The 27,051-nt window shown below is 37.0% G+C and overlaps 1 protein-coding gene across 7 annotated transcripts in view; it reads right to left on the bottom strand.

Moving 5' to 3' along the window:
* The window catches only part of Hnrnpc (heterogeneous nuclear ribonucleoprotein C), a 51,047-nt gene that overhangs the window by 11,974 nt on the left and 12,022 nt on the right, over positions 1–27,051 (bottom strand). For 6 of the 7 annotated variants that reach the window (XM_063236925.1, XM_013157327.2, XM_013157328.2 and 3 more), the window contains 3 exons: positions 9,446–9,723; positions 6,756–6,870; positions 6,169–6,216 (listed from right to left, as the gene is read on the bottom strand). In XM_063236925.1, the coding sequence (XP_063092995.1) occupies positions 6,169–6,216; positions 6,756–6,870; positions 9,446–9,686 (404 nt within the window). In that variant the 5' untranslated portion in view covers positions 9,687–9,723. Of the gene's footprint in view, positions 1–6,168; positions 6,217–6,755; positions 6,871–9,445; positions 9,724–27,051 lie in introns of those variants that run through there. The other variant, XM_013157330.2, reaches the window with a different exon arrangement.

Genomic DNA, 27,051 nt, shown 5'->3' with positions numbered 1-27,051 from the left:
AAAGGCAGGTTTTTTACAATAAAAGCACACAATGAACACTGCAGACTTTGCTTTGTTCTTCTAACCACCCATAAAAGATTAAATAAAAGCCTAAATCTGATCAAGCCTTCAAATCTACCTACACATAGCAGAGAATATGCTACCTAAAATGCAATCAGCAAAGTACAATCTGTGCAAAAATGATCACAGCATAGGTGAGATTAGAATCACATTCCTGTGGGCCAGGAGAACCAGCAGCTACCTGAGATCAGGTCATAGTAGGACTCTGGCAGCTGCACAAGGCGGCAATGTGCCCGCCCTCTCAGTAACCACCCCTGGCGTGAGCCAGGAGGAGAGCCAGTCAGCTGTTCCATGAGCCTACCCTATCAGTGTATGGCCTGAGAATAAAATACCTCCCCCCCACCAGCAACTGGAGAAGCATCTCTTGGGAGGATGACCATATGCAATACAGCAAATATGGGGGATTTCCTTCTATCTTCTGTTTGAAGGCAAAGGTTATTTTCATGTTAGGTTTTGTTTTGATGGTTTGCTCTATGCAATATTCTCCTTCAAATGGTTTTATAATGTTCTGTTACTGGTTTGATTTCCCTATACCTAACTGGACAACTACTGTGAAGTTATTAAGAGATATACTATAGTACTTATTATTACTATCCCAGCATCCTGTTGTGAAGTTCCGTACTAATGTCACTTCATTGGCATTGTTCTGTTGTATTTTTACATTCCAAATAAAATTTTAAAATAATTAAAAACAAACAAAAAGAATCACATTCCTTAAGCCAGGTATGATGGAAAACACACACCTGTGATCCCAGGACACTTTGGAAGTCTGAGACAGGAAAATTGCGGTCAGTCTGAGGCTAATTTGGGATACACACAGTACATTCAAGGCAAACCTAAATTATATAGCAAGACCCTTTCCTTAAAAAAAGAGGCAATATTTATCATTTTAAAATCTACACTAAAATATTTCTAGATACAGTACAGTCAGAAATACTAAGGTAGGGTCTAGGGATGTAGCTCAGCAGGCCCAGTGCCTGCATGGCAAGCACAAAACCCTGAGTTCAATTCCAGTTTCCAAAAAAAAGAAAAACACTAAGATAAACTTGTGGGGAAGAACTCATCTGACTAAAGAGGCTGATGAATACATAGCCCCTCGTTTTACCCTCCTTTAAGACATACTGGAATTGAATACTGATGGGGTTTTTTCCTCATTTTTGGATTTTTTGGTTTTAGACAAGGTCTTTCTATGTAGCCCAGGTTGGTCTTAAACTCACTATATGTAGCACAGGCTGGCCTCGTGTCCCAGCAACTCACACTAATATTCCTGCCTCAGCCTCCTTGTGCGTTTTACAGGCATTCCCTACCACACTCCGCTATGTTTACCACCAAGTTCAAACTTAAAAATCCATGAACTTGGCCAGGGACTTAGCTCAGTGGCATAAGCACTTGCCGTGCAAGCATGCAGTCATGAGTTTGATCCCTGGTACCAAACAAACAAACAAACAAAAATCCATCAACTAGAGGCTTGGGGATACACTTCAGTGGCATAAACACCTGCCTACCAAGCACAAAGTCCTGGGTTTGATTCTTGGTACTAAACAAAACAAAACATCAAGTAGGCTGAGTGTGGTGGTATGCAGCTATAATCTTGGCAATCCTGAGGCTGCAGCAGGAATATCACCATGAGTTCCAGGCCAATCAGACCTATGGCTTTTAAGACTGCTGCCTTAAAAATAAAAAAGCAAGCAAGATCCACTATTGTTTTACTTTGAACTACTGCCAAACATAAAATGAATCCAAAGTATACTAGAAATGGTGACTTGTAGGGAAAAGAGGTGGCAGGTTGTCAATTAAATCCTTCAGTTTAAAAAATATACATTCACATGTCTAATTTTCAGAAAGAACGAATCTATGGAAGATTTAATAAAAATGAATTCTCACTCAAAAAACTGCAATTGATAGTAAATACTCATGTTATACATGGGCGATATATGAGTATCTTTCATGTTTTCTTTAGTCCTTTTAGCAACCCAATACACATTATTATTACAAGGACCAGAAAAACAGATTATATTACTTGAGGGCCTTAATTACACTTTGGTCTACTAATTGACAAGATCTGGATTACTCGATCTTTCTTTGCTCCACTCCATGGAACTATTATCTACAACTACAACACAGAACAAAATCTTAAGACCCAAGTACCTGAACGGTAAGGAAATATACAAAGAAACTGCAAATTTCTAAACTGTTAACTTTTCTAAAACATCCATGGGAATTTCATGATCTGATTAAACTATAGAAGACCTGGAACCTTCCAATACATCCTAGAGCCAAAACTGTTACTTTCTTTGAATAAGAAACTTAACTGATGATAAGGGCTGAGTAAGTTGCTACGATTTTATCTTAAAACTCTGTACTTATCTGAGCCATTTGTAGCACCACATACCTGTAATCCCAGGACTCAAAGAGGCTGAGGCAAGAGGATCCCTGAGTTCAAGGCCAGCCTGAACTACTTGTGACACTATCTCAAAAAAACAACAAAAAATAAAAACTGTGCCCTTGTGTTTTCAACTGTGTCCACCCTCTCTGCCAAGTTTCTCAGATCTGCTTCTATCCTAATGAAGCACCATTTTCAACTTTATACACATATCTATCTTAAAACATTAAATGTGCTGGGTGTGACCAAGGACTCCGGAGGCTAAAGTAGAAGAATTATAAATTGAAGGCCAGCCTGAACTACACAGTGAGACACTCTCTCAAAACAAAACATCATTAACTAAAATCCCCAAATCAACTTTCTGATGTGGGCCATATAGTGATCTCATAAAATTCTTGAACCAAGTTCATTTCCACACTAATCTTTTTATTTTATTTTTTTGTCTTTTTCCTTTTTATTGGTACCGGGGATCGAACTCACAACTGCCTGCTTGCAAGGCAGGCGCTTATGCCGCTGAGCTAAATCCCCAGCCCCCAACACAACTAATCTTAATACTGAAGTTCAATCGGTTCTTTAGTACCTACTACCTAGGTACTTTCTTTTAGCAATCAGAAATCTTTTTGTGGGCTAAGATTAGAACACAAGAAAAGGTACTAAAATATGAAGTAACGTCATAGTAAATACATGCTTGTTTAGAACTAAATAGCAGTCATAAGAATTGGAAAATATTTCTGCCAACATTTCACCAAATTGGTATATCTACTTTTTAAACGATCTTTCCAAATCTCTCCTTTAGAATGTTTCTCAAATTTATTTACTGTAAAATATTTTACATACTTCATCATGACCAAGTAAAACTTTAAAAATTGGGCTGTTCTCAATAAAGAAAACAAACTGCATAAATTTAAAACACGGCTTTTATAGAATCCATCAGAGGAAGATCACAAAAGTATCGAATTCTTCATTTGGAGGTCATGAAACAGTATCATTATTTCATGGTTAGTGGTACTCAACATTCACTGTAACTGAAAATAAGTTATGCACTTGGCAAACTAGGAAAAAAAAAATACCTGCATCACACTGGCTGCAAAAAACCTCTCACAGGTGTAGCTGATCATAAATATTTCAGTTTTGGGTGGGGAATTTAGCTCAGTGGCACAAGTACCTACCTGGTATGTGAGATCATGAGTTTGATCCCCAGTACAAATAAATAGAATTATTTTTTTTTTAACAGTATTCCAGACTAAACCTGGGTCCTACACACGCTAGGCAACTATCTTACCACTGAACTACATTCTCAATATGGTCATAAATTTTAACTTGTAGACAAGAAATTCTGATGTGCAGAAAAGACAGTTGTTTCTGATTTAATGCCCTCAAACCACTTAATTGGTAACTAAACTTTTCAATAGCAAAAAAATGCCGGGTCTGGGGCTGGGGATTTAGCTCAGCGGCATAAGCAACTGCCTTGTAAGCAGGCGGTCTTGAGTTCAGATACCGATAAAAAGAAAAAAAAAAAAAAAAGCCAGATCTAACTAGAGAAAGTTTCCACTCTTTTAAAAACAAATTTCAAAGTACAGAAAAATCACTAGTTTTCATTTAAGCCATACTTGGTGGCTCACATTTATACTACTAGCACTCAGGAGACTAAAGCAGGAGGATCATAAACTGCTGTCCACAAACAAAGGTGAATTCACAAGGAGCCTTAACTCCAAAACATGACTGTCTCAAAAACCTGAACTATACTAGTCTTCAAAACAGCAGAACACAAACTACCATTTTTGGTTATTCATTTAAGAAACTGCAAGAATACAATCCTAACATTGCATGCCAGATGTCTTGCTATTAGTTTGAGAAATTTTGCATCCTTGTTCTTTTGGTTTTTGTTTTTTTTGTTTTGTTTTGTTTTGTTTTTTTGTTTTTTTTTTTTTTTTTTGGTACCTGGAATTAAAGCTTGTCCTTACCAGGGAGGCACTTGTGCTGCTGCTGAGCAATATTCCAGTTTTCCCTTCTAGCCTTTTAAGTCCAGATCATAGCCCATATAACATTTTTTCCAATACATTTCAAAGTGTTCACTTTCAGGTGTCTGTTCTTACTGTTTACTGGCTGAACTGACTCCTTTAGCCAAACTGATGAATTCAGTTTAAATGTTTCTCTCGAAGCATTCCCTAATCAAGGAACTATTTCCTGTCCTCTTAAGAACAGAAAGTGGGGGCTGGGGATTTAGCTCAGCGGCATAAGCGCCTGCCTTGCAAGCAGACAGTCGTGAGTTCAATCCATGGTACCGATAAAAACAAAAAAGACAAAAAAAAACAGAAAGTGAGACTGTGTGGTGGTACATCTCTACCCCAGGGCACTCCTGAGACTTAAGACAGAAGGATCATTGTTAGTTTAGGTAAGGCTGGGGTACATACTGAATTCCACGTCAGCCTGAACTATATAGTGTGACCCTATATAAAACAAACACACACAAAAGCAGACACTGATGTACCAAAACTGTTTGACACAAAAACAATCTTCGAGAGAAGCATGTTTGCACATGCCTGTAATCTTGACCATGCAAGAAGAGGATTCAAATTTTGAGCAAGCTTGGGCTATTTAGCAAGACTGTGTCTCAAATATAAATAGCTGGGAATATGGCTCAATGTTACCATGCTGGCTCTAGGTTCAACCTGGTGGGTATGGGGGGACTGACACACTCCTCCTCAACAACACCTAATATATGTAATACCATTATTTTAAGAGGAAAAAAATGAATAGTCCTTCATACATACAAAAAGCAGTGGTATTACCAGGCAGTGATGCACCCTGAAATGGTAGCACTTGAGGCTTGCTATGAGTTTGAAACTAGCCTTACAAATAGCAAGATCCTGTCTCAAAAAGGGACCCAAGTATATTCCATGTACTTGTATAGTTTATAAAATATGTTCTACAGACACAGATACAACACACACTTTGAATTAAAGCATAAGCAATGCATTTTTGCATACCATATAATTTTAGAAGAGTAAACTAAAGAAAATTCATTCTTTTATTAGAACTATTATCAACATGTATACATTTTCAATGTTTCACTCTGTTCCCTGATAACGAATGACTACAACAGTTCTAAATCCAGCATTGAAAGCCACTCAATTTAGCTCTATTCTATGTATTTTTAATTTTATTATCTTATGGCTCCCACATCAGTGCTGTTTTGAAGGCCTGAGAAACTAATTGTTCTAATCATGGCTTTTAGAATTGCTAATGCTCCCCAATTGACAGTATCAATCTTAACAACATTTGAACTTCTAAAGCAACTTTTACAATTATGCATTGCCCACTACATTCTATTTTTCACTAGTTCATTTTTTCAAAGACATAAGGGGCTGGGAATTTAGCTCAGCGGCATAAGCACCTGCCTTGCAAGCAGGCAGTTGTGAATTCGATCCCCGGTACAGATAAAAATGAAAAAGACAAAAAGTATCCAAAGAAGACATAAGATTAGGGACCATTTTAAAAACCTTACTATGATCTCTTTCCATACTTTTTGAAATACATTTAAAGTCACCATATCTAGTCTACACAGCAACCTGGGATATTTTTGTTGTTTCATTTTAGAAGGGAATATGTCTTTGAAAATGTCAGCTGCTCATTACTTCAAAAAAGAAAGTTCACTACTACAAAATAGAAAAAATAATTTTCACTAGTTTTTACCAGAACAAAAGAAAACACCTTCAACATACCTGTCATAATAATCACGTTGAAAGTCATAGTCCAAGTCAAAAGAGGAGCTGAAAAATAAATATCAAAGAAGATTAATTTGGAGATACTGATATAAACTTACAACAGTAGAAGGGGGGCAAACATGCCAAACAAACAAATTATCAGTAAGATTAACATGAAATAAACCCAAATAATTCAAATAAATCACTACATTCCAATCACCTTACACCACTTGTTATAGTAGTCAGTTATTAAATAAAGTTCACTAATTCTATACACAACATAGCAAAAACAAAGACTGAAAAATGTAACAGTAAGTTAAACTTATTTATACCCCCGTTTCTTAAAAGCTAAATAACTTTCAAAAGATTTCAATTTATGCTATAAAGACTCAACTACACTTTATCAACAAAAATCTCAGGGATCACTAATACTTTTTTAAGGAAACGGGCAAAAAGAGGTATAATAATGCAATTTAACACCCATTACGTTTTGCACACACATTACATTAAACACATTACATTAAACCCTCCCCCCATCCAGAAAACAGATAGAGAAGATGCCCACTGATGGACACAATGCAGTTATAAATAATAAAGTTCCGGACCTGAGTAGAGGGGACGGAGAAGGGTGTTCTGGTACTGACCCGTACATCTCCGCTGCAGATCGTTTCACACCTGCTTTTCCTCTGTTCACTTTTGGCTCTGCAGCCAGATTAATATCTGAAAAACAAAAGCAAAAAAAAAAAATAAAAATTAAAAGTCTGAATTAAAAGCCAGGCATTGTGACGTGCACCTGCAAACCCAACACTGGGAGGCTGAGTGAGGAAAGACAGACCCTTACAAGTTTGAGAACAGCGTAGGCTACAAAATGAGCTCAAGACCAGGCTGAACTGCACAGGAAGACCTTCTCTCAAAAAGACAGAAAAAATTGGGGGGGGGGGGGGATCTAGCTCAGCTGCATAAATGCCCGTCTTGTAAACACAAGGTCATGAGTTCCAGCCCCGGTATGCCCTCCCCCTGCTGAAAAAAAAAAAAAAAAAAAAATCAACTCACCATTTAGAGCAATCAACCTGCTCACTGGGTTACTATTCCTATCAAGTATAATAACTAGCTCACTGGAAATAGTTCTACAGATTTAAAAATAACACAAACACACTGTAGTGGGTAATTTCAGATATAAATGTACATTCCATACCAACAAGGGCTGTCTTCCTTCTTGTTCTAAAAAGCTCACACATCAAAATACCAAGGGTCATAAGACACCTAAGATTCAATTTATTAAATGATCAACTGTATGGTCTGTCTGCTGATCAGCACTAGATGCATATCCTATGTTTTATTACTGAATGCTTATCTAAAGTTTATTACAATTTTTCTTTCAGAAGTTTTGACTCTTAGACCCATGCAAACTCCCTTAAAGACAATTTTTAAAAAGCAATCTAGGCGGGGCTGGAGATTTAGCTTAGCGGCATAAGCGCCTGCCTTGCAAACAGGCAGTCGTGAGTTTGATCCCTGGTACCAATAAAAAAAAAAAAAAGACAAAAAAAAAAAAAAAAAAAAGCAATCTAGGGACCAGGGATACAGCTCAGCGGCACAGTGCCTGCCTGGCAAGCACAAGACTGTGAGTTTGATCCCCAGTAACCTCCCCCAAAAAAGCAATCTGTATGATATGAAAACCTATCATATTTAGCTATCAACAAATTATTTCATGGTGCCCTAAATTACTATCCTGAGTCTCTTATCAACTTAGCAGAGTAAGGCAGGAGGATCACAAATCTGAGGTATGTCTGAGCAATTCAGGGAAGCTTTGTCTCAAATGAATATAGTGACTAGCACACACAAAGAAAAAACAAAAGATACTATGTACAGAGGTATGATGGCTGCAGATGGTTTTCATTCTGTTAAAAAAGGGAAAAAACTTGCACAGCCAAGTGTCATGGTACAAAAGCCAGTAATTCCAGCAACTCAACAGGTTCAGACAAAAAAGTCGCATGTGGTGTGCACTGGAAAACTGAAACAGGAGGATGTTTAGGAATTTAAAAGACCTAGACTACATAGCAAAATCCTGTCTCAAAAAAAAACTGTGTTTCAGGCAGGAAGCTCTAAGTGTCAGGCTATCCTACAGTACATACACAGTGAAAATTTTCTCCCAAAAAACCCCAATAGGCCTTATCTGCTATATATACTAAAGTTTTAAAAATAATACTTTTAGGGGCTGGGGATTTAGCTCAGCGGCCTAAGCACCTGCCTGGCAAGTGTGAGATTCCCGGTACCACACACAAAAAAAAACTTTTGTAAAATATAATGAGCTAAGTTCATTATAATCTATTTTTGTGCTAGAAAATCCCATCAACAGTTACAAGTATGTAAATCACATTAACATGCTCATTTCAATAAACCTTTTCAAACACTTGGTTTAGATCATTTAGCAAAAAACAAATAGGAAAATTTCACAAAATGTGAGTTTTTCTGTACACTGAATGTAGAAGAAATGGCTAAATAAATTAGTTATTTTCAATTACAATTGCTCTATATTTTTATTTACTAACTTTTACCATGTTGGACTTACACTAGAAGATTTTTCTCAAATGTTATCATTTTCACATTAACGTACTATCCCCTCAAATAAGGATACAAATTACTCTTTACTACCATCTTCATTTTTTTTTTTCCACTTTAACAGAGGAAATTTAAGACTCAGCCATGCTAAGCATATTTAGCCTGCCCATATGAAACTCTTCAGGCAGGGCCAAGCAGTTTGACTCAAGAGCCAATGTGTGGCTAAGCTACACCCTCTCTCCCCATCTACCTAAGCAAAACAGCCACACAAGCAACATTTCCACATTATGAACTATCATCGCATGTCCTATTTTACTCAAGAGTTGTCCAGGCTCTGCCTCACAGAAGGGCACAATAAAGATTATCCATCAAGCAAGGAATGTAACTGATACAATACTTGCTTAGCTTACTCAAGGCCCCGGGTTCAATACCCAGTACTGAGACCTCACTATGGCCACAAATCTAAAACTTTTCATATTAAAATTATATACCAAAATAATTATCTCAGACTATTGACTTTAAGAAGAGGAACATAAATAAGCCTCACAGCATGAGGCAGCTCTGTAACTCCACTTGGGAAGTTAAGGCAGGAAGATCCCCTACAAGTTTGAGGCCAGTCCAAACTGCATACTGCAGTCTCAGAAAAAGAAATAAGTGGGGGAGGAGGGGAGTGTGAAAAGAAAAATTCAACATTAATTATAATCAATGAAAAAATTACTTTTAACTTAGACCTTACCTAAAACCTGGCCAGCAATCATTCTGCCATCCTCTCCAGCTACAGCAGCCCGGGCATTTCTCTCATTAACATACTGGACGAAGGCAAAGCCCTTATGAACAGAGCAACCCACAATTTTGCCATACTTCGAGAAGATCGCCTCCACATCAGACTTCTTTACCACAAGAGTGTTGAGATTCCCAATGAACACACGGGAGTTCATGGAGCGAGGATCTGTCTTGTTTGTAACATTGCTAGCCATTGTATTTGAAGATAAGGTTGCTAACAGTGATAGAAACCTGGGGGAGAAAAAACATTTAGGTAAATAAATGGAGATGCTAAAAAATCAATATTCATTAATATATCTTCCTGTACTCTCATTTTCAATTACTGTGACTACCTAAGAGTCAATTTTAAAAAGGGATGTCACAGTAGCAAGTATGTCACTATTGAGATTAATGCTAAGATATATCCTTGAAGAATTTCAACTTCCTCTACACTCAACTGTCATTTCTCAGACGTTTCCTCTTAGACTACCAGCAATACAATCCTAGTGTAATTTTTTAATTCCAAATGGGTTAATTCTTTTCTGTAATACAAATAAATCAGAATTCCCTAAGGTTTTCATCAGTTTTGGCTATTTTTAACTTTCCATGCTAAGAATTCTTTCCTCAATAATTCTATCACCTTTGTGCTGCTTCTCTTAAAAAATAAATCTTAGTCATTGGCCATCAAAAAGATACAACTTCAAATTTTACCATACAACATTCTTGAACGAGATCAATGTAGACAATTTATATTTAATCTTCAAATATAGTTGACTGTTCTTCCCTCATGGCACTGGGGATCAAACCCAGAGCCGCTTTCACGAGAGGCAAGTGCTACACTACTGAGCTGAATTCACAGTATCTTAAACTTCTTACAAAGTCAATAAATAATAATAAATTTACAAACTGGAAATATCTTTTTCCAGGTACTGCAATTAAACATGCTATACATACATGAAAATCAATACCACCTTTTTATAGACTGCAATGACTAAATCTTTTATTTGATAACTTACAATATACTTTAGTAATATTGGATGGTGATGATGATAAAACTAGCAAATAGAACAGGCACAGATAAAAAAAATGATAAAAGAAAGAATACAACTTTCAGACTAAACCAAAAATGATCTTTGTAAATATATTATCAAGGCTCAATCCCAAGAAGATTACATGGAGATGCATAATACCACTTAAACTTCCTTTTGGTTATTTTGACAAGGGTCGTAACTATGCAGCTCAGACTGGCCTTTAACTCACTATGTAGCCCTAGGCAGGCCTTGAATTCACAATCCTCCTACCTCAGCTACCCCAGTGCTGGGATTACAAGCATGTACCATAATGCCCATCTGTCAATTCTATTTTTAACAATGTATAAAATATTTTTATTTCACCTTTTTTTAACTAAGTTTGTTACCCCTTCTTTCTCTCACCCCAAATGTTGAGCAGGGTTTCAAAGAGTGACATTCTTAAGACTTTATTTCCATTTTTCTTTGAAAGGTATTAAATAATGTTCAGGCAAACAAAGATACTAAACAGTAATAGTTACAGTATGGCTCCCGGGCCTGATGTAGAGTAGTTTTAAAATTTTACTAAAGCCAGTATAGATTTCAAGTATCAAATGATCTCAGGTCACAATTTATCAACTTCTGATGAAAATAGCTTACCAGTGAAATCTATGAGGTGTCCAAAGGGGATCAACAGTTTAGGTCAACAGTGGTGAACCATGGCATGTAAATTATTGTACTTTTCCTTTAAGATGGGAGATGTTAATGTATCTTTTTCTAAACTAAAATCTTAGTGTTCAAGATTAATTGTAGTGCTGGTGTTTTACAATAAATAAGTGGGTTCTGGGTTGCAGGTTGAGTCTTGACAAAAAGTTTCTCATCACTAATTTAGTTGTACACCAAGTATTGAAAAAGAATTGTAAGAATGCAAGATTAGGGGGCTGGTGATTTAGCTCAGCGGCATAAGGGCCTGCCTTGCAAGCAGGCAGTCATGAGTTCAATCCCCAGTACCAATAAAAAGGAAAAAAGACAAAAAAAAAAAAAAAAAAAGCAAGATTGGCACACTATAGTTTTTTTAAATTCCACAGAAAACAAAAAAAAAAAAAAAAAAAAAAAGCCAAAAGCAAAACCATAAGGACATTTACAACTACTCTAGGTGACAAGATATGACCATCGAAACTCCAAACTGCAAGCTGGTAATGATATGCCGAAGGCCAACATACATGTTCACTAACAAATACAATCTGAACCTTAAATAATTTTTTAAACCAAGTTTAGCCTTGGCTGGCCTCCAACTCAGAGATCTTCCTGTCTCAGCCTCCAGAGTACTGGGACTAAGAATGACCCATCATACCTGGCTAAATGCTCATAGAATAGAAGACTAACAAAATAAGCAACTAGAATACCATTACAGAAAGCAAAGAACAACAATTTAACAGATGAGTATAAGCAGCTTCAGTAAAGCTGGGTGGGTTGTTGCACATCTGTAACCCCAGCATCCTAAAAAAAAACAAAACAAAACAAAAAAGCAGGCAGCCGTGAGTTCGATCCCTGGTACTGATAAAAACGAAAAAGACAAAAAAGAAAATGAAAAAAAAATCACAAATCATTAAATGGCATGTGAATGACAATGCTTTAGCTCTCTGTATGTACATATGCCTACAAACCCCCACTAGAGACTGATGTAGGACTGTCAGTTGAAAGCATGTACACAAGCCAGCCTAACTGTAAACATCATGGGGAAGAAAAGTCCTAGGCATAGGGGGGGTCACCTGTTAACCCCAGGACTCAAGAGGCTAAAGCAAAAGAGGACTGCTGAGTTGGGACCAACTTGAACTTCACGGTTAAAACATGTCTCAAAAACAAAACAACATAGCCAGGCATGGCGGCTCAAGCCTGTAATCCCAGCACTTAGCTGTAATCCCAGCCTAGGCTACAAAGTGAGCTCAAGGCCAGTCTGAACTGTGTAGAGAGACCCTGCCTCAAAAAGACCAAAAAAAAGGGGGGGGGGGAGCCCTGGCTGGACAACTTAGTTGGGATCTGTGTGTGTGTGTGTGGGGGGGGTGTTTGCACGCTCGCATGTCGCAGATACAAAGCTATACTTAAGATCTATGTGCTCAAATAGAATTTTAAACTCTAGAATCAGTTTCTTTCCTAAAATTGTGTTCACCAAATATAATCCATAGGGAAAAATAACTAAAACACTTTTACTCCTTGACTTTTCTACCAAAGAATTCTGCTACTGTACAAATGATAAATGAGAAATCCAATTCAAGTATTTTCCAAAAGATCACTGATCACTCAAATTTGTGGTCCTGGTTTGCACAGCAAGTAGCAAGTTATTTTTTCATATCAGGTTCCAAGCACATTACGAAAGGATCAGCAAGGCAGTTTTAGCTGGTGAACAAAAGTAAAAACCAAAATCGTTTCATTACTTTTTTTTAAAGAATCACTTTCCATACATATATCTGTTTGACAGTCTTTACTCTGAAACAATGAAACAAGTTTTAATAGGAATACTAAGGATGAGAAATGCTTACTGTAGTCCTACTCCTTATCTTCAACCCTCTCAGTAAGGCCCTCAACATTAGCAACATCAATCTCTAGCAAATCTATCAATTCTATTTCCAACAGTTATACCTCCTTGCCCTCAAGAGTACAAATCTTAAGACTGTCGATTTGGATAAAAAATATAGGGTACGTTTACAAGTTCATTTCTCTTAAAGTTCACATTAAGTCTCAAATGTCTGGGAATAAGTGTGGCAGTTTGTACTTTCTGATGATTATGAAAGAACTTTCACATGAGCCTAATGGAAATTTGCTAGGAACTGGGCCAAAATAAAAGTTGTTGAGTCATTCCTTGAGACTCCTTTACTTTTTTCATCTGGTCATTAAGAATGCAAAGAGTACAGGAAAACAAGTATTTTAGATTTTCAGTGGCACATGGACTGTTTCAAGCATGTACAGGCAGATGGTCTTCAAACTAAGCAGATAATAAAAGGGTTTTTTTGCTGTGTCTCTTTTTGAAACAGGGTTTCACTATCTAAGCCAGTTCAGGCTGGCTCAAACTCACAGCAAACTTCCTGCCTCAGTCTCCCAGGTGCTCAGATTACAGGTGTACATCACACCTTGCACAAGGTATATTTTGACCAGTCAATCCCAAATCTTTTATCTCATCACTTATTCACACAGGTTTATCAAGTAAGTATTTGTCTGTAGGACAGAAAAGGAACACAGCATGTTTATCAGATGTCAAACCATACTAGAGAACAAGGAAAATATCCATTTAAGAAATTTAGAACCATGCTTTAGAACTGCCTTTACTATCTTATTTTGGGGACTTTTTTGTTTTCTGAGACAACTTTTCAATACATAGGTTCAGGTTGTGCTTGAATGAACTCACTATGCATCTTAGGCTGGGCTCAAACTTGTGGCAATTTTCCTGCCTCACCTTCCCATGTGGACCTTTTAGTATCTCTTAAAACCTAAACTAGCCTACACATTCTATTACAACTAGGTACAGCTCTATGTATCTAATATTATACATAAATGTAATCTCCCTTCTTTCTTCATAAAATTCAAAGTGGCACTAGATGGCAGCAATGGGACAATTTTAAGGATTATTATGTTGACTCAAAATTTCTCTGTAAGTGAAATTTCTCTGCCTATATACACCATCATCCCAGAACAAGTCAACTCCTACACTGCCTCTACAGCTGCCTTGCTTCTCCTAGTGCTCTAATCCATACAACTGTCATATTATTCTCTGGCCATCTTCCTTCTACTCATTATGTATTGCTTCATTCAGCTTTCATCATAAATCTCCCTCTAGTCTCTTAGGAAGAGATCAACTACTAATATATGTGAAAAAATACCCAACACAAAAACAATCCAGAGTGTTTTGTTCTATTCTATTATTATGGCTCATTTCACAAAAATATGAACACCATCTCTCAAGGTGGATTTCTAACAATGGAAGTACAAGGTAGTGGGTTTTGAAGGCATTCAGAGGCAATGCAAAATGAAGCTGAGTGTTTTTAGGTAAATTATGCTAAGTCTAAGAATCAGGGAGAAAGGGGGTATTTCAATAAATGGTGACAGAAGGTAGCCACTTTTAAATGTTGGAGCTGGTGTGGCAGCACATGCCTGTAACCCTAGGACTTGGGACATTAAGGCAGGAAGATCTCCAAGAGTTCGAGGCAACCCTGGTCTACATATTAAGTTCAAGACCAATCTGTTAACTACAAAGCAAGACCAAAAAGGTAATATAACTGTCAAAACCCAAATAAATAAGTTAAAGGAAAAAGGATATAAAATTTAAAACAAATGGATCATAAACTTACAGAAATGAATGTAACGAACACTACTAAAGCTCAATTTTTAACATGTTAGACCAGAGAAGATATTAGCTGAGAAAACTGCGACATATGCTAGAAGCTTCTTGGGAGAAAAAACATGGCTTATAAAATGTCAAATCAGTAGAGAACAAAAGAAATTACCTTCACAATACTCTTCAACTGGATCTGTACATGGAAAAATGATACTAAATTTATGGGACATTATGATTACAGATATGGGCTACCATGCCAGGCCCAAGGCAGGTTTTTCTAGGTTAAGAAAACACCATGTGATTCTTGACTAAAATGGACTAAAGACTTTTTTGTGACTAAAGAATTGGAATATGGAACATGAGAGATAGTATTAGCGAATCAAACTGTTTTAGTATTTTAGTTATACAAGTTATCCCTACCCTTAATACAACAGCCACAATGAGGTTGCGTAAGTATGCCCACAACTTTCAAATCCTTCAAGAGAAAAAACTACTCAGGTAACAAATTAGAAATTTACACACTTGCTATCAAAACAGTGACAGAAAGCTGAAAAAGAAATGGTATGCCCTACATAAGTACAAATCATCTGCTCAAATGTTTAAAATTGTACAACAGAGCCAGGCATGGTGGCAAAAGCCTATAATCATAGCACATAAGAGGCTAAGGCATGAGGATTGCTGGAAATTTGAGTAAGAGCTGTCTTAAAAAAAAAAAAAAAAAAAAAAAACTAAAATCTATCGCAGGGCAGCATAAGCACCAGCCTGGCAAGCGCAAGAATCATGAGATCAATCACCCCCAGTACCACCACCATCCCCACAATTAAAATCCTACTATAATGAGAAAATGGTACATACCATTTAGCAACATCTCAGAAAACAAAATTATATTGCTATAGGTTCAGTTGAGAAAAAAATGAATTCTGTTGAGAGGGAGATACTGAGAAATGAACCAATAGTCTCCACACATGCTGAACACACTCTTATTAGTGAATTGTGACTCCTGACAATGAAGAAGTAAATGATGAGAAATAGGTTCATGTATTTGTATTAAGATACTATGGTGGGCACATACCTAATGCCAGGTATTTAGGAGGTTAAGGCACAAAACTGCAGATCTAAGGAAACCAGGGACAACTTAGATTCTGTCTCTGTTTAAAAATATAAAAAGTACTGCAAGCACAGCTCAGTGCCAAGGTCCTCGGTTCAATCCCCAGGAAGAGGGGAAAAAAAACCCACGAAACTGTGTAATTTCCTGTGGCAAAAAATATTCAAAAATCATATAACCAAAATGGAAAATATTTATAGTACTGCGGGTCTTCAACACTGCAGACAAAAACTGGGCATGTTGGTGCATGCCTGTAATCCCAGTATTTAGGAGGATCGGAGTTCAAGGCCAGTCTAGGCTACAAAATAACTTGAAGGCCAGTCTAAAACAAAGTGTAGTTGAGACTCAAAACAACTAAAAAACAAAAAACTATAGATGGAGCCCAATATGATGGCACATGCAGGAAGATCATCAAAAGTTCAAGTTCAGCATGAACTACATAATGCATTCAAGGATTGCTTTGTAAGTCTTTCAAAAAATAAAAGTACAGATGGTCTCTCAAAAAATAAAAAGTACAGATGGTAAAAATTCTGTACTGCTAAAACATTCATGTATGTATACTTGAAGCTGTATGAAACAGAATGTGCCAGGACATCAAAATGTTGATCACGACTCTAAGTGTTAACTTCTGCCAAGATATTTTACCTGAGTAATATAATGCAACAAATTAAAGAACACATTTTCCAAATGTCAATGTTGATTTGAAAAAAATCCTATAGGGGCTGGGGATTTAGCTCAGCGGCATAAGTGCCTGCCTTGCAAGCAGCAGGCAGTTGTGAATTCGATCTCTGGTACCGATAAAAAGGAAAAAGACAAAAAAAATTGAAAAAAATAAATCACATAGCAGAAAATCCTTAAAAATCATTGGATGAGGCAGTACACAACTGGAATCCAACAGTGAAGTAACTGAGTCAGATTTTTGAGTTCAAAGCCAACCTGGAGGGCATTTAGTGCCTGCCTGGCAAATGCGCGTTCGTGAGTTTGATCCTCAGTACCCAAAAAAAAAAAAAAAAAAAGCGCCAGGTCAGATTTAGCTCAGCAGCATAAGAGCCTGCCTTGGAAGTGCACAGTCTTGAGTTCGATCCCTGGTACTAACGGGAAAAAAAAAGGAAAGCCAACCTAGACTACATTGTAAGAACACAGCTCAAAAACCAAAACAAAACAAATTTCTCTTTTCCTCACTAGATAGTCCTCCTTTAATGGCCTACCTTAACAACTTTCAGATTTATATCCCGCTGCTTGGGTTTATGACTTGTTTTTGTATGGCTCTGTACATCTAGACCTTGTGCACAAATATCAATGTCTTTATTTTGTACAGTTCAACTTTACTTACAGTACTTTAATTTCTGCTGATTGTAATGAATAGTACTGTACTTTTACATTGTTATACATTGCTATACTGTATGAAACATACAAATAAAAGCAAAGTCATTTAGCTTGAGTTTCCTTAGGGAGCATGTTTTAAATACTGTAACATGCTTTAAACACACTTCGTCATGTAGCCGCCAATTTATTTAATGACCTATTCATGGGATGGTAACTGAGTCATTAAACACAGAATATTTAGATATTCAAGCCTCTGAACTGCCAAAGCCCAGAATTCATAACCTTAAATACTAAATTCTAAAACTTAATCCAACTGTAATTTCTTCCCGTTAATTATCTACTCCATTAGTAAATCCAATTTTCTTTGACACACCATCTTCAAATTTTTCCATATCCCAGCCCTCTTTGATGAAAGCAAGAAATTGACCCTAATTATACAAACACTACTGTTCCTGCTTATTTCAGCACTGACAACACGAGCAGAGTTCACTATTAAGCACAACTCTTTTATACACATTTATAAATATGACAATTTTGTTGGATTTTTAAAACCAAATACAAGTCTTTTAACATTTCAATGTAGTACAGTATTTCATATTCTTGTACTTCATACTCCCTGAAGAACACTGGGTACAGCCTGAAGAATATTTCCTATTTTCATTTTTTATGAAAATTAATCCACCTTGCTGACTGCTGGCTCATGACATTTTTCTCAAGAGTTTCAAACTTACAAAACATGTTGCTCGGTAACAAAGCAAGCCTGGCTGCTCCAACAATCTCCTGGAACTATGTAGTCTACAATTTTTGGCATCAATAAAAATGGGATAAAACAATCAATGATAGAAATATTTAAGGTAAGGATAAAAAAAATTTTAACATCACAATAAAGGAAATACACATTAAAACAAGTACCATATTTCATCTGTGAAAAAAAATTGTAGCTTTTGGTTGTTCAGTGTCACTGATTTTTGACAGTTACTTCATAGTCAGAAGCCTTATAGTATGTACAAGCCTTATAGTATGTACAAGACGGCCTTCAACTCAGGACTCTCTCACCTCACTAGCTATGAACCACCATCCTGGCTCTCTGGTTGTTTTTGAAACAGGTGATCCCAACTGACCTCAACCTCCTAAGTAGCTCTAAGTACCACACCCAACTAAAAAATTTTACATTATGCTATTTACTATGTAAGCAGCATGCATATAACAGTAACTGGGCAAAATCCCAGCACAGGCTGGGACAGAATCACTGGCTTCCAGTCCAGCATAATAAGGCCAGTATGTATTACATAGAGACCATAGCAAAATAAAGAACAAAAGGGAAGAAAGTTCTTTTCATACAATTCCAATAGTATCAACCTCTGCTGCATTTCCAGACAATTTAAGTACTCTACCAAAAGCTGAACATGTTACTATGCCTATAACCCCACAAGTCCTTGACTAAGCATACATGAGTCTCTGGGTTAAATCTACAACTGCAGTGGTAAAACTATACTTTCAGCTCAGTAATTTCACTTTTTGAGAATTCAAGTGAAAACTGGATGCGATGACAGGGCATGCCTGGGGGAGAGGGGTAGCAGATGAGGCAGGAGTATCACTGTGAATTTAAGGCCAGCCTGGGCTACAAAGTGAATTCAAAACCAGCTTAAACTCTGGTCTCACAAAGACAAAAAAAAAAAAAAAAAACCTCAAGTAAACAAGAAAGTTATTTTGATAGTGAAAAATTAAAACAAGTACCTAACAGTGGATGCTAAATAAATTTCAATTTGTCAATTCAACTGAGTATTTTTTTAAATGACACCATATTGACACATTTCCAAGATGTTAAGATGTAATATACAACTTCACAGGTATTAAATACACTAAGGTATTAAAAGTTCTCTATATGTAGTGCAATTGTGAGGTTTCTGAGTATTTCCTCAATCAAATGCATACCAGTAGAACAAACTGCTGACTAGATACTGCACCACCTAATTCAAGGTCTCATGTATTTGAAGTACAAATTGACAGATGCTTCTTTCTGTATCACCAACCCTCATAATTAAATGTTTACATCAGGCCTAAAATAATGAATCAAAACCCTGTATTTTTTAGTCCACCATATGACAACAACCTTCCTCTTAAATAGTAAAATTTCTACCTAGTAATTCCATTTGCTCTAAAACATTTTTTTGTCTTTTTTTGTTTTTATCAGTACCAAGGATCGAACTCACGACTGCCTGCTTGCAAGGCAGGCACTTATGCTGCTGAGCTAAATCCCCAGCCCCTACTCTGAAACATTTTAACTCACTTGAAAACCAGGGATTCTTGATCTACTACAAGTTCAAAAAGCAATCAGAAACATATAAAAGGATTCAAAGTGAAGTCAAATGTTGACTGGACTGAAAACATCAATGCCACATGCAATATGAAAAAACTGAAACATACATGAAGTTCTAATAGAAGTAAATAATTTAATGTACATGAAAATCTGTCAGTGATGGTGAACCTTTTAGAGACAGTGTCACATCACAAAGTGCCAATACTGTCATTGAACCTGAAAACTGAGGTTTTAGTTTAGAAAAAGTAACACTTTTGGTCTTCAAAGAAAAACACAAACTGGGCATGGTGGCACTCTCCAGTAATACCAGACTTGGGAGGCTGAGCCAGGCAGATCGTTGCAAGTTTGAGACCAGCATGGGCTATATTCGTTGCAAGTTTGAGACCAGCATGGGCTATATTCGTTGCAAGTTTGAGACCAGCATGGGCTATAAAGTGAGCCCAAAGCCAGCCTGAACTGCACAGACACCTTGTCTCAAAAGACATAACAAAACAAAAACCACAGTAGGACACATGCCACGTAAGATCAGTAAAATGATAAGGGTGAATTCCCCTAATCAAGAAAGAGATACTTAAGAACTTAAGGCTCTTGTCTTAAGCCAGAAATCTGTTTAGAGGGTCAACTAAAAAAAACAAAACATCCACAAAAGCAAACATGCACTGTAAATGAAAGGTTTAGCATGTATTCTGCTGTTGATTGTTTTTTAAATGCTGGGTAAAATGGTTATGTAAGTTTTCAGATCCACTTTAATCTACATTATTATTCCGGTAGTACTGGAGACTGACAAATGCATACTACTGTGCTACATCCCCAACCTTTTTAGTTTAAGGAGATACTACAATTCTGGGGAAATGGTAGAGTGGTAACTTAATAAATCAGCCTTTCCAAGAAACACTGAAATGTAACTTGCCAGTAAACTGCCAACAAGCTTTGAAACTGAAGACCTCCTGTTGCAGCCTCCTCAGTAACTTGGATTGCATCATATTCAACCAAATTCACTAGTTTTTTTGGTGGGGGTGCAACACTAAGGATTGCACCTTCAGAAAAATTTTACTTTCACCAGGTATGATGGCTCATGCCTATAATCCAAGTACTTGGAAGGTGGAGGGAAAACTACAGAGATCAGTGCCTCATAGTACATTCAATGCTAGCTTGAAATACGTAGGGAGACCCTGTCTCAAAAAAACCACAACCCTGGTCTGGTAACACATGACTGTAATTCCAGACACTGTCTCAGAAAAAAAAAAATCTACTTCCACTTTAACAAGGGTGAAGCATCCATATGCTCACCTGAACAGGAGGCTGACAATGCTGAGACAGTTCAGAACTACTCTTGATTTCTCCTAGGGATAAATTCAACCTTTTTTTCTTTAAATTATGGTATCACAGATGATTGAATCCATGGCAACGCCTAGGCAATGCATGCATTACTCTAGTAATGAACTGTACTCACAGCAGCCATTTAATCTTCTAATATTACTTACAAAAGTCATACATACATATGGTCTATTTTTGTTAAGACAGTTACTATGTAGTTCACACTGGCCTTGAATTTGAAACAAACCTGCCTCAGCTCTGGATAAAGAGTGCTGGAGTTAAGGGTATGTACCGCTACACACTACTCTTTCATGAGACAAGGGCTTGGCTCTTAAATTACGCTGATTGGCTAGATGCCCTAGACTCCTCCATCTTTCAAAATTATAGCAATTATAGGCCTATTATAACTAGTTTACAATCTTTGTACTTAAATACTTATGAATAATTAAAGGCATGGTGGCACACACCTGTAATTACAGCACTTGGGAGGCAGAAGCACTAAGATCACCATGAGTTCAAGGCCAAACTGAACTACACAGTGAGACTGTCTCAATAAAAACTGTTGGTCACATAAATACAATCTACATAGGAACTGGTAAGAAAGTATTTGAGGAAGATATGTATTTCTTGGTTACTAGCTTAAATAGTATCACCATTTATCCAAAACGTTTTAAATTACTTGTTAATTCTATTCATAAATTGAAGAAGCTATTTCACATTTTATACAGAAAAGAATCTCTTTATAAGGCTTCATTTTCAATTTACAATAAACATGGCTACAATGGTGTCTTCTCGCTCATCAAATATCAAAAACACCTGGTAGAAGTCCACCAAACTTCTCAATCCCCCAACAAAGAACTATAAAAAATGAAAATGGGGGGCTGGGGGTTTAGCTCAGCGGCCTAAGCACCTGCCTTGCAAGCAGGCGGTCTGAGTTCAATCCCCGGTACCAATAAAAATGAAAAAGACAAAAAAAAAAAAAAAAAAAAAAATGAAAATGGTACAAAACCAGTGCTTCCTTTTGGAGGCTGGGGGGTTCACACAGGGTCAGTCTCAGGCTGACCTTAAAACACTATCGTAATCAGGCTAGCGTTACTAGCAGTTAATTCTCCTGCCTCACCCTCCTCAGTAATGCAATTACAGACATCCATCATCATGTCTGCTCAGCAACTTATTTAATATGAACACAACTTTTAGAGCAGGAAGACTTTTTTTTTTCTTTTTCCTTTTTATCAGTACCAGGGATCAAACTCACAACTACCTGCTTGCAAGGCAGGCACTTATGCCGCTGAGCTAAATCCCCAACCCCGAAGTTAAGACTTTTATGAAAGATGATCATGATACTATGCTGGAGCACATCATAATAGGAAGAGCCAGGAAAAACTTATTCATGAGACTTGTTTCCTTATTATACAGAACTTCAGTTATTAAGTAACTGCAAATTGAGCACTGTTTCTCACAAAGTTGTATAATGTTCCCACAGCCCACATGTAGTCGTATCTAAACCCTTAACATTGGGGCTGGGGATTTAGCTCAGGGGCATAAGCGCCTGCCTTGCAAGCAGACAGTCTGAGTTTGGGGAGCTTGATCCTCTGTACCGATAAAAAGGAAAAAGACAAAAAAAAAAAAAAAAACCCTTAACATTATGCTGGGGATTTAGCTCAGCTGCCTAAGTGCATGCCTGGCAAGCACTAGGTCATGAATGCGAACCTCAGTACCAAAAAAAAAAAAAAAAAACAAACAAAAAAAACACCTTACATTTTTCACATTTTGTATGAGACGTTTTGCATGAGACGTTTTGTATTACTAACACCTCAGTAGATGTGGGGAAGCAATTGTCCGTCAAATCTTTTTCTGCATAAAACAAGTCACCACATAAAACACACAAGATTAACAAATAAATTAAAATGAGGTATTCTTGCCAAATGAATCTGTGGCAAGCCAATAGAAATTGTCATAAATTTTTATATTTACAGATAAGACTTTAGCCCTCAGGAAAGAAGGAAAAACAAAAAAGAAAAGAAAAAAATGGAAAAGAAAATCCAGCCGGGCCTGGTGGCTCATGCCTGTAATCCCAGCACTCGGAGGCTGAGGCAGAAGGATCGTTGCGAGTTTAAGACCAGCCTGGGCTACACAAAGTGAGCTCAAGGCCAGACTGAACTGCATAGTGAGACCCTGTCTCAAAGACCAAAAAAAAAAAAAAAGGGAAACAAAGCTGATTTAGCTCAGCGGCACATGCACCTGCAAGTGTGTGGTCGTGAGTTCAATCCCATGGTACCAATAAAAAAAAAAAAAAAAAGACAAAAAAAAAAAAAGGAGGGGGCATTCAAGTGTTTTAGATTTTAGTGTACTCTTATAATTCCAGCAATCAGGAGGCTGAGGGAGGACGATCACATCAAGTTCCAGACCAGCTTGGGTTATGAAGTAAACTCAAGGTCAGACCTTGTCTCACAAAGAACCCCTTCCCCAAAAAAGGAGGGTGAAAGAGGTTAAAGCAAGGGTAGGGGAATAGGGAAAAACAACCAAGTTATATCATGCACAGGTCCAAATTACCTATAATGAATGTGATTATTTATTATATACCAATAAACTTGGTACATAAAAATATACCAATACTTGATACTAGAATGTACCAATAAATGTAAAAAACCTTTAACCCAGCATAAAAAATAATACAGAAATTGTGAAATTTTTTTTAGACACAAATCTCACCCGTAGCTTAGAATATCCACAAACTCAAAATTCGCCTTCCTCGGCCTACACAGTGCCGGGGTACCGGGATTGTAAGCATGCTCCTCCATGGCCAATTAGCCCTAAGTAATTTTTAATTAAGAAATCTAAATTCAAGTTATTACTACACTCTCTCCACTGTTCAAACCTAAATGATTACTATCTGGGACTGTATCTAAGCTTGTATGTGAAATGCATCCAAAAACACAGTGGACTCTCCTTTTTGTCCTTAATTTGACTCTAGCACAAATAAGGGTAACTGAGAATCTATCTCAAAAAAATCTTACATTAAAAACATTTTTTTAGTTAAACACATGCCTTATCCATTTACTCAGAAGACTTAGGTGAGAAAATTCAGCATCGCCGAAAAGAATACAGCAGTAATTATTCTAAACACGTATCTTATAATAATGCTCCCAAATTTCACAAAGAGTTGTTTAGTAAAAATAAATTCACCCTTATTCAATCCTCTGTGCAGTGGGAAATCCCTTACTTAGTCCTCAACACAGTGTTTAAGGTATTTAATGGTTAAGGACAGTGATCATTCTAACAGCCGGGGAAGGGGGGGCATACACTTCTAATCCCAGCTCAGAGAAGCTCAAACTCCATGTTCAGGGCCAACAGAGGCTACTACCCAACATGGGCTACTGTATTCTATTTCAGAAAAATAGAATTAAAACTGCAGTTGCACTTTAATACTTGACTGCTTTAAATTTAAGCAAATATAGTACTAAACACTTTTCTGAAGAAAATTTAATACCAGTACTTAAACTGGAGGTAATGGCACACTCCTGTAATCTCAGCACTCAAGAGGCTGAGGTAAGAGGATTGTTCCAAATTTGAGACCAGTCTGGGTCACAAAGTGACCAAGACTGCCTTTAAACACCAAAAAAAAAAAAAAAAAAAGGCCAATTCTTTGGTGTTGACTGCCTCCTGACTCACTACCCTTTTTCCAGCCTAATGGTTTTTGAGCACTAATCATCCCTCAAGGAACCAATTTAAAGTTGGAGAAGTGCCAAGCACAATGGCACACAGCTTTACTCACAGCGGGTGGAGCATCAACAGCCCAACCCCAAACTGGCATGAGTGAGACCCAGCCTAAAAAGTAAAAGAAAAGGAAAGCTGAACAAATACATGGAGATTTGTAATACTATTCTCATGTATGTATGAAAATTCACATTAAAACATTTAACACCAAGTGTACGTGTGTGTACATTTAAAATCTGTACCTAACTGAACATCTTTAAACTCAAACACCAGAGACAATGACTAAGACAAACCAAACCTTAAAACAGCAAAAAAGACTAAAAGGTAACTGATAAAACTAAAAGTTAAGTTTTAGTCAGGCATAGTAGCACAAGTCTGTGTGTAATACACCAACATAAGAAGGCCGAAGCAGAACAGTCTAGGCTACATACCAAGCAAGTTCAAGGTCAGCCTCAAGTATCCAGCAAAAAACTCCAGTTAAAAAAACTCCAGTTAAAAAAAAATTTTGAGCTGAAGTACCAGGGGCCAATAACGTTTGTTACGTACTTACTGCCAAGCAAATCTTTTGGCAAACAGCTTTAAAAATCTGTATTCCCAGGGCTGGGGTTTTAGCTCAGCGCCTGCCTTGCAAGCAGACAGTCGTGAGTTCAATCCCTGGTACCGATAAAAACGAAAAAGACCAAAAAAAAAAAAAAAATCTGTATTCCCTTGAACAATTATACAACCATATCTTAATTCTACAGTTATTTACATAATAAATTTAGTTTTAAGACTGTCTCAAACTTTATGGGAAAAAAAAAAAAATCAAGGCCCCTCAATGAACCATAAAATATACTATAAATAGTATGTATGTTTGCAATGCAATGCTGTTTTTTTTTTCTTTCTTCCAGTGCTGAGAATTGAACCCAAGGCTTAGTCAAGCATTTTAGTAAGTTACATCCCCATCCCAACTAAAATTTTTTCATCTGTACCTAGCAGCAATACAATGTTCATATTAAACAATGTATCTTGTTATATTAAATATACAAGCTACACAAGGAGCTTTTTGAAAAGCGTACATATGTATGCAAGAATTTTTAAAAGCCTCTAAAAATACAAGGCAACTTTTATCTACAATGTCAATTTTGGGGGTCATTTACACTCTGTATAAAAGTTTCCTCAGTATATACAATATGGAATAGAGGTACAATGAAGTTGGGGGTATCTTTTATTAAAAACCCACATGAAGCTGAACAAGGTGGCATGTATCTCTTTTCTGGGCAACTTAGTAGTACTCTATCTCAAAAAACAAACATGAAAGGGTATTTGTAGTTTTCCTGACATAATCTGCCATGCTTCCTTCAGGGTATATTCTCATCTTCCTTTTTCTCTTTTACTCAGCCTAAGCTTACTCTGCAAAGTCAGTATCTCCCTCACTCTTCACTTTCTCTTTTACTCAGCCTAAGCTTACTCTGCAAAGTCAGTATCTCCCTCACTCTTCATTTTTAAATAAATGTTGCCACTGTTTTAAATAAGAATCAACAAAAACCTAGAACTGTAGCTCAGTGGTAGACTGCTTCTATGCTCAATTCTCTCACACACAAAAAAATCCATCAATTGTAAGTTATCTGACCAGTCTTTCTAAGAGAAACCATTTTCCTGTCTTCATTTTAGCCTTAAGACTTTAATACCAAAATCACTTTGGTAAAGATCCTATACTTAAGAGGAGTAATACAGGGAATGACAGTGTAAGATGAATGGTCTTATCACCTTCAAAAAATAATTTTAAAGGTTTGCTGCAAGTTTGCATCCAGCCTGGGCCATACAGCCAGTCTATACAGTGAGACCTGGTTTTAAAAAAAAAAAAACACAAACAAAAACAAAGAAATGCCAAAAACTCCACATGATTTTACTAATTAAAATGTGCTCAACAGATGGTAGTGGGCACTTTTTTTTATCGGTGCCAAGGATCAAACTCACAACTGCGTGTTTGCAAGGCAGGCATTTATGCTGCTGAGCTAATTCCCAGCCCGGGCACTCTTGTAATTCTAGCACTAGGGGAAGTTGAGGCAGGAGGATTGTCACCAGTCTGAGGCCAGCCTGGACTACACCACAATGTGAGCTCAAGGTTGGTCTGAACTGCATGGTGAAACCCTGTCCCCAGAAGACCAGACCAAACAAAACCAAATATACACTACTCAACTAAAGTATTACTATTCAGGACTGGCTAGAAGGGCTGAACCCTGGGATTCAATTATTTCCCAAAGAAGTAAAACCAACTCGAACCAACAGTTAATGTGAAGAGCAACAAGAATATTTCAGGCCAGTCAAATTAGAAACAAACTAGGTAAAAAGAAAAAACATACAGATATTCTTTGTTACTGATATCTCTTGAAAATTGTTAATTGGAAACTAAATTATACCATGCTACTTATTGTAATACTGAAATAGACTCAGCATATAAAGCAAAGGTCTCATG

The sequence above is a fragment of the Cavia porcellus genome, unplaced genomic scaffold (genome assembly GCF_034190915.1).
Source record: "Cavia porcellus strain 051 isolate PalLab524CR breed Dunkin Hartley unplaced genomic scaffold, mCavPor4.1 scaffold_26, whole genome shotgun sequence".
In the NCBI taxonomy this organism is placed as follows: Eukaryota; Metazoa; Chordata; class Mammalia; order Rodentia; family Caviidae; genus Cavia; species Cavia porcellus.
This window is presented reverse-complemented; position numbering and strand designations above follow the sequence as displayed.